Below are 12,294 nucleotides of genomic sequence, written 5' to 3'. Positions count from 1 at the left end.
GACCACTCCTCTTCCCCTAGTGCATGCAAACATGCATGAATGCATATAGATGCACATACACTCGCTCTATGACATATACAGCCACAACCATCGTAACGCAAAGAAAAAGAAAAAGAAGAAGCAGAAGAAGAGGAAGAAGAGGAAGAAGAAAAAGAAAAACGAAGAGAAGAGAATGAGGAATTTCCCTATCGTCGCCACCTCGCAATTCATTCATCCGTCTTTCTTTCTTTTCTTTTCTTCTTTATCTTTTTCATGACTGACTGCACGCCTTTCTCCCCTCTCCTGCACGCATAATTCTCACATAAAGAGAACCCGAAGCGTCGCTTTCTTCTCTTTCACCTCTCCCGCTCTCTCTTCACACTCCGGGCCCCCCCTCAGTGCCTGAAGCACCTCTTCTTCTCTTCTCTTCTCTTCGATTCTTCCATTCTTTCTCTCTCTTTCGCAGAGAAATCTTCTTTGCGTCTCCCCATTCTCCCTTTTGACCCTAAGTTGTTCTTCTCCACGCTCTAACTTCCGTTTTTCTTCTCTGCATGCAACTCAATGCAAGAGCTCGAGATCTCAGGAGAAGTCTTTGGCTACACCACCTGTTTCGCGTGAAGAAGATTTCTAAGATAGATTCTTCGCTCCTGGCGCGTATGTGCTTGCGTCTTCATTTCCTCCTAAAGAAGAAGAAGGAAGAGGAGGAGGAGCGGGGGGAGCCGCAGCTCCATTATACCTAGGAAAGAAAAAAAAGAAAGAAAGGAAGAGGAAAGAAGACAAGAAAAGAAAGATGGAAAGAAGAAAGAGAAAGAAGGAATGTAGAGCGTACATAGATAGATAGATAGATACGTCAGCAGTTGAGAAGAAACGAGAAACAAAGAGAAGACGGATGGGCTTGAAGACCATGAGAGAAAGAAATGAAGAAGGAAAAGTTAGGTGGAAAAAGAGAAAGAAAGACGAAGAGAGATGAAGAAGAAGTAGAAAGAAAGAAAAAAAAGGGGAAGAAGAATGTCAATACAACAAGTCGCTTCGTACTCCACCTACACTCTCTTTCTTCTCGTTTCTTGCATGCATGCATGCGTCCTTTATCAGTATCACTTGGTAAATATCTCTATTATGCGCATGCACAGAAATTCAAGAAGAAAGAAAGAGAGAATCTGTCTCTTCTATCTTTAGCGTAGTTTCCAGCTGGTGCTTCTACAAGAAAAGAAAAGATGCTTTCCTCCACACATACATGCTTGTTTTATCCTCCTGAAAAGAATCGACAGTAAAGAAGAAAAACCGTTTCACGAGGTGTATGTACACCCCACAAGATAGGAATGCCTATATACTGACATAGCTCTACCAGTATGTGATACATATATATATATATATGTCTATATATGCGTATATAGATGTATATGGAGGAATCTGTTTTGTATAGATGAATGTGAAAGGGTGATTAGATGGGAGATTAGGAAAAGAGAGGTGAGGAGTCTACCTCTCATCAACTACGCATGCAAATGCATGCACACGCATCCCCCCACATAAGCCTAGATACACACGAGAGCAAGATTGCAAGTCCTCTTTCTTTCTTTGTTTCTTTCTTTCTTTCTTTTCTTTCTTTTTTTTTCTTTTCCTCGTTCTTGCTTGTGTATTTGTAGGTGTGTGAGGGAGTGAATTTACCAGAAGACAATGGCGATCATGAGATACGCAGACATAAGCATCACACCTTCGAGCCAATTGCTCTCCCCGTCCTGAACTATCGCTAGAAGCCACGACAAAGAAAGACACATAGAGACACACATACACCTCGAAAACGTCAGCGTAAGACGAAGTGGAGAAAAGAAAAGAAACTCTCCTTTCTACCTTCTCGAGAGTCCACAACACACGTATATAGATATAGATATGATCTCTTGTTTGCCTTATAGATGTATGACAAGAGAAAGACAGGAATCGAAGAGAAGTGAGAAGAAGAGAAAAAAGAGACAGGCAGGTGCATGCAATGAAGAGAGCGAGGGTATCTCTCTCAAGAGAAGTATTTGAACTGACTGTGCTCGTGTCTACTAAAGAAGAAGAAGAGGAAAATAAGAATGAATAGAAAGAAGAACGAAAAGAAAACCCACGATGAAAAAGAAAGGAAGGGCTCTTCTTGGGAGAAAGAAGGAAAGAAGAAGAGAGAAAAGCAACAGGTCTAGTCCAATTTGAATCTTCTAGATTCTCTTGACGTGAAAGGAGAGAAAAAGAGGAGTGCTTCTACAGACTTGAAGAAAACTACCAATGGGTCTACTGAGACACCAACAACGAGAAACAAAGAAAAAAGACTTGCAAATCACGTCATTCCACGAATCAAATAAGCAGACAGTTAGCTAGCTAGATAGCTAGATAGCTAGCTAGTCTTTCATATGTAATGCATGCATTATTGTTATGACCCACTCGAGCTGACGCCATGAAAATTCATTGGAACGCCCTATCTTAACCTTCGATCGACTATCTAACCACGCGTGTACATATACATGTATACACGTATATACATATATATATCTATATACATATATCTATCTATATATACGTGGTAGGAGTTCAAGGCGATCGTCGACTCAGGCGGGTGATCTTGGTTGTTGTGCATGCGCCTATAGACAGACAGCTAATAAAGAGATACAAACGCACACATAGAGACATAAAGACATACACACCGTAGGAGAACAGCCATCGTAGCAATAGGAATACTACTGTATATACACCTATCTACCTAATCCATATAGAATAGATTGCTAGATAGATAGATAGATAAAACAGATAGATTGGAGATAGATAAATAGATAGATAGACTAAAGGTAGATGGCTAGATGAAAGATAGATAAGAAAGTAGTAGTAGTAGTCAGTTGTGCTATTATGTTGGAGTTTCTTCTCGTATTGCCTTTATGCTTTGGCATTTTACCCATGGCGACGAGGACTGCCATAAGAAGGACAAGAGCGTTTAGAGGCTGAACAGCCAAAGTCAAAGGCTGATCCAGAAACCATCCAACACACACTGTAAAAGGAAAGACAAACAATGCTATCTAAAGAAAGAACAGAAAAGAAAGAAAGAAGAAAAGAGATGCATGTGACAAAGAAGAGGATGGAGACAGAGAGAAAGAAGGAGAGAAGTCGGCATTTCTATTGTCAGTCTACTAAATAGACCTAGACATCCTAACCGCTAGTTGTCGCTCACTGGCTGTAGAAGAAGAATAGATACACATATACACATATATACACATATATACACATACATATATATATATATCTAGCGGTCGATGTAGGGATATGTATGTATATCTATGTACTCCTCCTTTGTGCTAGAATTCCCCCGCTTATTCCAAAGTACGATTAGGACTTCTACAGGTGCTGCTCCCCTTTGATTCACCACGACAGATTGAGACAAGAGGTTCTTCTTCTTCTTCACTCGTGTAAAGAAACAAAGGACCGCTTCTTATCTATCTACACATCTAACCTACCATCTGTCTACATACATGTAGTATAGACATGTAAGCATATGCAGACAGAGAGATAGACCGACGGACTAAAGATAGGTAGAGTAACTAAAGGGACGTAGACAGAAAGAGAGATTGAGAACCGATAGATAGATTAGGGATAGGTAAATAGATAGATAGACAGATTAAAGATAGATAGATAAAGATAGATAGGAAGATGGAATATGGAGGTGTAGTGAGATAGATAGATAGATAGTGAGGAGGATGGTGGGGGTTGTGGAGGTTTGTTTGGTCGTCCATACCTGAGCAGATGACCCGACAGCAACGCCCATGGCTAGGTCGACCTTATTCTTCATAGCCACCGTTACTGCAGTCAAATGCTCCGCTGCATTACCTACATACATACATATATACATATACATATATACATATACATGTACATATACGCATGTCCCTCAATCCTATCCTACTCATATCCACACAGATAGATAAATGGATAGATACATTAAAGATAGATAGATAGATAGATTAAAGATAGATAGATGAATAGATAGATAGATGCTGATAGATATAGCCAGATACATATATGATATTGTCGGTATTCATCTTCATACATCTATCTTTACGTATGAAGAAATTGACATATATATATATAAATATAGATATCTCTGTCTCTCTCTTTCTCTATGTGTATATGCTGTTTTCGGTCTCTAGGGGGAGAACCGACCAAGTCACTGAAAAGATCCACATATGTATATGTACACATACATACAGAGAGATACAGGGTCCTACACCTCAGAAGTATCTATAGACTGTAAGAGAAAGGAAATGTGACGTTAGCACACATAAAGACGGCTCGCTCTAGATAGAGAGAAATCGCGTGTGTATATACGTATGTACAGAGAGAGAGAAAGAAGATCACGAAATATGTCTACATTTAAGAGAGTTATACCAAAAAGCATTCTAGATTCCTCATCTCTCTTCCGGTCTTTCTCTTTTTCTTCTCCTATGCCTCTCCCTCGTCCTTTTCTTCTTTCTCTTGGGGTGTACGTACACTTGAAGTAGACCGATAGGTAGGTGTGAAGTCGAAAGAGAAAGAAGTAGTTCGTCTCTTTCTGCCTTACCGACGATAGGGAGAAGAATAACCCCTATGAAACTCTCCGGTAAGCCGTACGTCGTGACAACGTCATGAATCGAACCCACCAAATACTCTTCAAAAAAGACAGACAGAGAGAGAGAGAAGAAAGAAACACAAGATTTAGAAAGAAAGAAAGAAAGAGATGGCAAGTCATTGAGATAGAGAGATAGGTTTCTTAAGAGAGAGAAGTGACACATTGGTTCCCCTCTTCTTCAGAAACGACATTTTAATCAGTATAGATAGAGATATATATGGATATGCAGTGATGAGAGTGTGGATGTATAGTAGCCACATATACATATATATTTATGTATATACATATATGTGTATAGCTACATAAACATATATGTATACATATGAAGATATGTATATGTAGCTATACGCGTTTGTATACGTGTATACAGAGAGATGAGGGTATAGAATACATGCAGTCTCTTAGAGTTGATAGAGCACCGTAACTACAGAGCCATCCTCCTCTATCTCTTCTCTCCCACTCCTCTGTCTAGCGATACACATAGAAATATACATATATGCATATATATATATATATATATATGGCATCATTATTCAAGATACCATCTATCTGTCTATCTTCAATCTATCTTCTATCTACCTTTCATCCATCTATCTCTCTTAATTCATCTATCTTTGCTGTATGTATTATTTATCGATGTGTGTGTGTATACCTGAGTGTATGGAGATGAGTAGAGTGATAATGAAGAGAAGAAGCGTCGCTGCCTCCCACGACATGGAGGGCCACTCCTCATCTCCTTAGTAACGAAGAAGCAAGCAAAGAAAGAAGACAGCAGAACAATACACAAAAAGAGCAGAAAAGAAAATAAGAAAATGCAAACAACTCGTTCTATTCTCTATCTTCATCTTTTCGTTCTTTCTCTTTTTCTTTTTCTTTAGCCTGTCTCTCTGTCTCTTTCTGTTCAGACCTTTCTACTTCCATCATCCACCCCCTCCACCCCTATCACCTCCTCCATCGATTTCTCTCTCTTCTTCACTCCTTCAAACGTCTCTTTTCCTCTTCTTCTTCCTTTTCTTCTTCTCTTTCTCTTCTCTCTCCTGCTGTCCTCTTGTACCACCGCAGAAACTCCCGAATAAGATCCTACTACAGCACCTGCTACTCTTCTTCTTCTTCTTTTCGTCGATGTTAGTCTGCATAAGCAACCTCCACCTTAGCCTTTTCTCTTTTTCCCCTTATAGCTTCGTCACACATACATAGGTACAAGGAGGTACGAAGAAGAAGAGAGGAAAGAGAACAAGTTGGGGAGATGAAGAAAGAAAACAATAAAGAAAGCTAAGATCCTGGCCACTACGACTACTACTAGTAGTTGTAGTAGGTGCCATAGTAGTAGAGGTCATAGTAGTCATAGTAGTATGAGCAGTGAGAGGAAGAAGAAGTACTTCTTCTTCTTCATCTTTTTCGTAAATTCTCTCTCCTACTACTACTACAAGAGTCTTCTTCTTTATCTTCTTTTCTTTCTTTCTTTTCTTGGACTGCTGTCTCTCTTTGGCTTATTAGTCTTACCGCATTCATCGTCTCTGAAGAGACTGAGGTGAGTATACAGTTGGAAGAAGAGAAAGAGACAATACGTCAAGCCAATCAAAACGGCTATCGTTCGGCTTATCTGCGGAAACAACAACAAAGTAAAGAAGACGAACAAGAAAAAGAGAGGCACAGCAGATACATATACAGAGAGAGAGAGAGAGAAAGATGAAAGATATACACAGATAGAGATATGTATAGATACATATCTATCTATACATACATCACTAGACACGTTAACAAAGTTGTCCCTCTCAAGTCTTGTCATCTGTCCTATCAGTTGCCTCGTCATCGATACGTATCAAGAGATATCTACATAGACATAAGCATAGACAAACATATATACATACATATATATATATATATATACATATATTTATATATATATCTATCTAGCTATGTATATATGTAGACAGGTGTCCACTTATGAGTACTGCGATAGTGTGTGCTATAGGCGATGCTTCCTTTTCTCTCCTTCTCTCTCCGTATGTCCTATGAGAAAGAGAGAGAGGAAGAAAGAATGAGAGAGGCAGGTTACTACTGCTACTACTACTACTACCTCTAGGCTACTGTTTCTTTGACTTTAACGTCTAAGATGGAATACATTCTTCTCTTTCTTCTCTCTCTCTCTTTCTCTCCCTGAACATGATAAATGACGGGAGAGATTCTTGTCTTCTTCATGTTCTTCTCTTAGTCCACCTTTTCTTCTTTTTCTTCTTCTTGTTGTAATTAGTCTACTGCTTGCATGTGTGAATAAGAAAGATAGATAGAAAGGTGTTCCTTGACACTTTAGTATCATGACTAAGACCACAACGAGCCCCCTCCGATTCAGCACCTCGACATACATCACACCGACAAGAAGAAAGACACATTGTCAACTTCTCTTCCTCTTCTCCTTCTTCTTGCTTCTTTGTCTCTTGATCTTTCTCCTCTTTCCCTCCTCTTCTTCATCTTCTTCCTCTCCTTCTTCTTTCTTTCTTCTTCTTCTTCTTCTTTTTCTTACCTTTATGATATCATATGTGGGGAGATTCGCCGCGGACATCCCGAAGTCTCCTCCCTCTCCGCTGGCATTATGAGTACTCTTTAAGATCGGCATTTTGGTAGGACTTTCGTTCACCTTGTCATCCTCCCTCTCCTTGTCTTCCTTTAGACTCTTCAGCGTATCCATGTGTAGTTGACCATTAGAAGGGCTATGATAAGGCGTCTTCTTTGTATAATAAGCCGGTGGCGCGGGTTGATAGGAGCGCAGGTTAATGTCGTAGGTGAAGAAACTTCCATACGCGGCCACGGTAGGGATGACGATACTCATACATGAGAGCAACAGTAAGGTCACACTACACGTCGCTCCTACACACGCACAAGAAAGAAGAAAGAAAGAAAGAAGGAAAAGAAAAGAAACAACAGACGAGAGATGAAGAGATGCATAGATTCAAGATAAAGAGATAGATAGATAGATAGAAGAAAAGAAGAAGAGAAAGAAAGACTAGAGAGAGAACGAGAAAGAAAGAAAGGTTAGACTCTCTCTTCTCTTTGTTGTCTCCTCTCTCCTGTAGTGGTATTCTTGTTCTCTTCTCTTCTACTTGAAGAAGGCATACCATAGAGAGCTGTACATATCCATGTACATACATGCTTATAGATATAGACGTACACACCCCACAAAGATAGCCAAAAGCTAAGCCCTCACACCGAGAACACTCTCACTCACCTCTTAGTATAGACATATATCCATATATATATACATATATATACATATATATATATCTATATAGATAACTATATAGATGAAAAGCCCCCTGTCTGTCTTTGAGGGAGGTTTATCTGTGTGTGTATAGAGTGACGCTAGAATGGATGTCTTTAGAGGCCTTGACCGCGTTCTTTTCTAGTAGTGATAGGAATACAGTACGAAGAGGAACGATAGGGATAAGCCACAGAGAGAGATAGATTCAAAAGAGCTAGGATATGGTGCATAAGAGTAACAGGCAACTCTACAGATAGAGAGGAGACTGAGAAAGAAAGGAAGAGAAGCACTTGAAAAGCACTCTTCTTCTCTTCATCCATTTCTTCTTGACTAACTAGTTGACTGACTGACTATTGATTGATTAATCCTCTCTACAGTAGTAGGAGTAGGAGGAGACAGAGTGAGAGAGAGAGAGACATGTCTACCCTCACTCTTAAGTAAGTAAGAAAGAAAGAAAAATAAGACTTGACTAAGGAGGAGAGAACAAGAAAGAAAAGCAAGGTGAAGAAGAAGAAGAAGGAAAGAAAAGCAAGTTGCCACCTGAGAGAGAAGAAGGCTTGAGATCTCTCCTTTCTTTCTTTCTGTGTACTACTTGCCTTTCTCGTTGAATTTCTGTACGTGGAATTTGACGCCTCCGGCGAAGAAGGACATGCCTAATACCAACAGAAGATTCGACAAAATACTCCCCAACATAGTACCCTGCACCACATTCAACAGCCCCTAAAAAGACAAAAAAAAAAAAAAGAAAGAGTGGAGAGAAAGACAATAGGCACACTTCTGGAGCAATTCTCAGGAGAGAAGGAGACTGGGAAATCTACTTGCTCTTCTCTGTTGTCTCCTCACTTCGTATGATCACCTGCTTGACTAACATGGAGGAGGAGGAGGAGGAGAAGCTCTTCCCGATTCATCCTCCATTCAGAACCTAGTCAGACCTGCCTATCGATCTATCTATCTATTGATACTTACTTAATCTATCTTTTTCATCTACAGTCTATCAATGGATCTATGTCTCTTTGTCTACTTATCTCTGTATATTTATCTGAGTGTCTTGGATCTATCTATCGTTCTTAGCAGCTCTTTATTTCTTACTTCTCGTGTTGTAGTTGTCCTATCTGTCTTTTTACAGAGGAAAAGTCCATTCTCATTCTTCTTTCTCATTCTTCTTTCTTATCTTCTTTTCTATCTTCTTTTCGTCAGTCATAAGGTTACTTACACTACGGCTGTCCTGTTTCAGCCAAACCTCTCTTCTCCTCTCTTTCTTTCTCTCGCTAGCTCTCTTAGTTTTCTTCTCTCCTTTCTTTTTCTTTCTTTCTTTTCTTCTTCTTTGTCTGCGAGTGATTAATTTGTCTTCTTACGACTCTGAGGGCTTGTACGGAGACGATCATCTCCACGGCATTTCCAAACGTCGCATTCAACAGACCTCCCACGATCTCTAACGCACAGACACGCACATATGCAGATACAGACAGACAGACAGAGAGAGATACAGACATACACAGATACATCTACACATAGATGTATGCACGAAGAGATACAAATCTATGCATACATCTTCATCCATATACATAGAGATAGGAGAAGAAGAAGAAAAAGAGAAAGAACAAGAAGAGAAAGACGACGAGAGTCTTTCATGGGGTGAAGGGGGTGGAGGAGCAGCAAACCTCAGAATGCTGCATGACGTCTCCCCCTCTTTCTCCCTCCTTCTCCCTTCTTTCTCCTCCTACCTCCCTTCTTTTTCCTTCTTCTTTCTCCTTCTCCTCCTTCTCCTCTTAACCCCCCTTAAAGTTGAGTGCTACTACTCTTCAGTGCTGAAACAATCCATACACATACGACCTCATTCATCCACTATGTCTATCGACACACCAAGAAATAGACAAATAGATAAGACAGAAATATCTTCCCGTCTTCTTGTCTCTCTCTATATATGTCAGATGTGTAAAAAGCCTAGAATGCGTGTGTACCTCCAGTATGTAGGGCGAGCTCTTCAGTTGCAGTGCCGAGAAGAGAGGCGAGAGGAATGAGAGCTAGAAAGTTCGAAATAAAGACGAGCAGGGAAGACCAGCCATACAGCACACTCCAAAAAGATAGAGGCACAAACAATAGCAAGACATTCAACCTGCATGCATGCACATACACAAAAAGAAGAGAAAAAAGAAAGTTTCGTGTCTTTTCGTTTTCTCTTTCGTCAGTGAGCCATCAGTGAAGGCTGGAGAAATCCAAGTCCACCCGCACTTAACCAATACACAACTACTCATACAAACATACATACATATATAGACATTTATATATATATATACAGAGGTGTACATATATATATATAGAGAGAGAGAGAGACATACAGAAAGACAAGATAGAGTGAGGCACATAGAGATATTTATTTATGTCTGTATATCCCCTGTGTGTTCGCAACCTCTTTATTTCGACTGGATTGTGGGGAGAGAGTCTTACAGCTGTGGACGGAAATCTCTTTAGTCATAGAAACCTGACCCAGTCGAGTTGTATATTCTCTGTATATTCGTAGATATCTATCTATCTCTAATCTATCTTTAATCTATCTCTCTATCTCTATAGATGCCTGGGAATACACGGAAAGATACTCCGGGCAACAGAATACGCGTAGAAGAAGGAATGTACGACCTATACCCTACCGACGCATGCAGATATATATATATATAGATATATGGAGAAAGGTATAGATATATATACGCATATAGATGGATATATGCACATGTCTGCATGTGTAGATGTCCGTTCACGCAGTTGGTCGTTGAGATCTCTCCTTCACCTTCTTTCTTTCATTCTTATCTCTTTCTCTTATTCTCTCTTCTTGTATGAGGGAAATTCTCATTTAGAGCGGATAGAAAGCAAACTCATTTTCCCGAAAGAAGTGCATAGACATGCATACATACACATATAAAGACATACGCATGCATACACACCTACATACATATTCATACGCATTCATACATATCTACATACGTCTATAGACACAACAGCCGTTAAATATCAGTCTCTCTCTCTCTCGAAGAAGTTTCCCTCGGAATAGCAGAGTGAAGAGAGTAGAGAGCGAAGAAGAAGAAGAAGAAATGTCAACCTTAAAGGCTTTTGTTGTATCCGACTTATATACGGGTAAAAGAAAGAAAGAAAGAACTGACACGGAGGATCGCAGTCAAGCGACACAAGTCTATAGATGTAAGATACATAGATAGATAGATTCAAGATAAATAACTCAAAGATAGACAGGTAGATAGAAGATAGACAGATACATAGATATAGATAGATAGATAGATATGCATATAGGCCACGTATGATTTGGATACGTATGATTATGTATTACACGTTATGTAGGAGATGTACTTAATATAAAACACATGAGAAATTTCTTTCTTTCTTTCTTTTTCTGCAGTGTTTCTTTCGAATACATTCTGTGTCCTCTCTGTCTATCTATCTATCTTAAATCTATCTATCTATCTTGGATCTACCTGCGTATCTACCTTAAATCTGTATGTATGTATGCATGTATGTATGTGTCTCTCTATCTCTCTTGTCTCCTCCTGTGTCTGTCTGTGTCTCTTCTGTCTCTTTTTCTTTTTCTTCTTTCCTGTTTGGATTACCCATTCAACCCTCACTTCCCCCCCCCCCTAACACTCTTCTTCCTTCTCTTCTTCTACTTCTTCTTCATCCCTCCTCTTACTCTTTCTTTCTTTCTTATGTCTTATCTCTTAACTAGATTCTTTCACCCCCCCCAGCATGAGACGGAGGAGGAAGGAGAGTCTCCCGTCTCTCTCTCTCTCTCTCTACTTCCAGGCTAAAGAAGCGCGCCATTACCATCTTTCTCACTTCTCTTCAAATGGAAAGGTCTTCTTCTCTACTTTCTTCCTTTCTTTCTTTTCTGTCCTTATTCTCTCCCCCTTTCGTGTCTTTCTCTCCTCGCATCATATCACCCACCTACACAGACCATTCCATGTCCATTCTTTCTTCTCTTGAGAATCTCTTTCTTCTTTATCTCTACCAACTTTCGTGCTTGCTTGTTGGTTCGTGTCCTTACTTTCCGGAGAGCATGAAGCCTATTCTTTGGAGATCTTCTTGAAGCGAAAAATGATAGAATCCCGCGAGATCTTCTTCATCTTCCCCTCCCTCTTCGTCGATCACAGTTCCCGAAGAAGAAGAAGCTCCTCCAGGCACCCCTAGGAGATTCAACACGCCAGAGTGATGCCTATGCTCCCGAGGGATAACTAGGCTCATCTTGCCACAGGAAGAAGAGGAACCGAGAGAAGAAGAAGAGGAAGAAGAAGAAAAAGCATCTCTGTCTTCCCCTCCAAGTCCTGTCCCGCCACTCCCCTCTGACGCTAAGAGGCCCAAATGAAGTTGACGGCTCGGCGCTCCCACCCCCCCTGTAGTTGTAAGGAGTGTACATACACCTCCTCCACCT

At 40.2% G+C, this 12,294-nt stretch overlaps 1 protein-coding gene across 1 annotated transcript; it reads right to left on the bottom strand.

Annotated features, from left to right (window-relative positions):
* Window positions 1-578: 578 nt before the first annotated feature.
* CSUI_006318 (calcium proton exchanger) lies at window positions 579-12,263 on the bottom strand. The gene is made up of 12 exons (XM_068066481.1): window positions 11,911-12,263; window positions 9,824-9,978; window positions 9,218-9,294; window positions 8,481-8,582; window positions 7,128-7,471; window positions 6,107-6,206; window positions 5,256-5,339; window positions 4,556-4,642; window positions 3,734-3,825; window positions 2,900-3,020; window positions 1,645-1,726; window positions 579-715 (listed from the first exon to the last, which is right to left on the bottom strand). The coding sequence occupies exons 5-12, from the start codon at window positions 7,431-7,433 to the stop codon at window positions 607-609; spliced, it is 981 nt and encodes a 326-aa protein (XP_067921544.1). The 5' UTR covers window positions 7,434-7,471; window positions 8,481-8,582; window positions 9,218-9,294; window positions 9,824-9,978; window positions 11,911-12,263; the 3' UTR covers window positions 579-606.
* Window positions 12,264-12,294: the final 31 nt, after the last annotated feature.

This window comes from Cystoisospora suis, assembly GCF_002600585.1.
Source record: "Cystoisospora suis strain Wien I chromosome Unknown contig_3171, whole genome shotgun sequence".
Taxonomy (NCBI): Eukaryota; Apicomplexa; class Conoidasida; order Eucoccidiorida; family Sarcocystidae; genus Cystoisospora; species Cystoisospora suis.
Note: the sequence above shows the minus strand (reverse complement) of the source record. Positions and strands in the feature narration are given on the sequence as shown.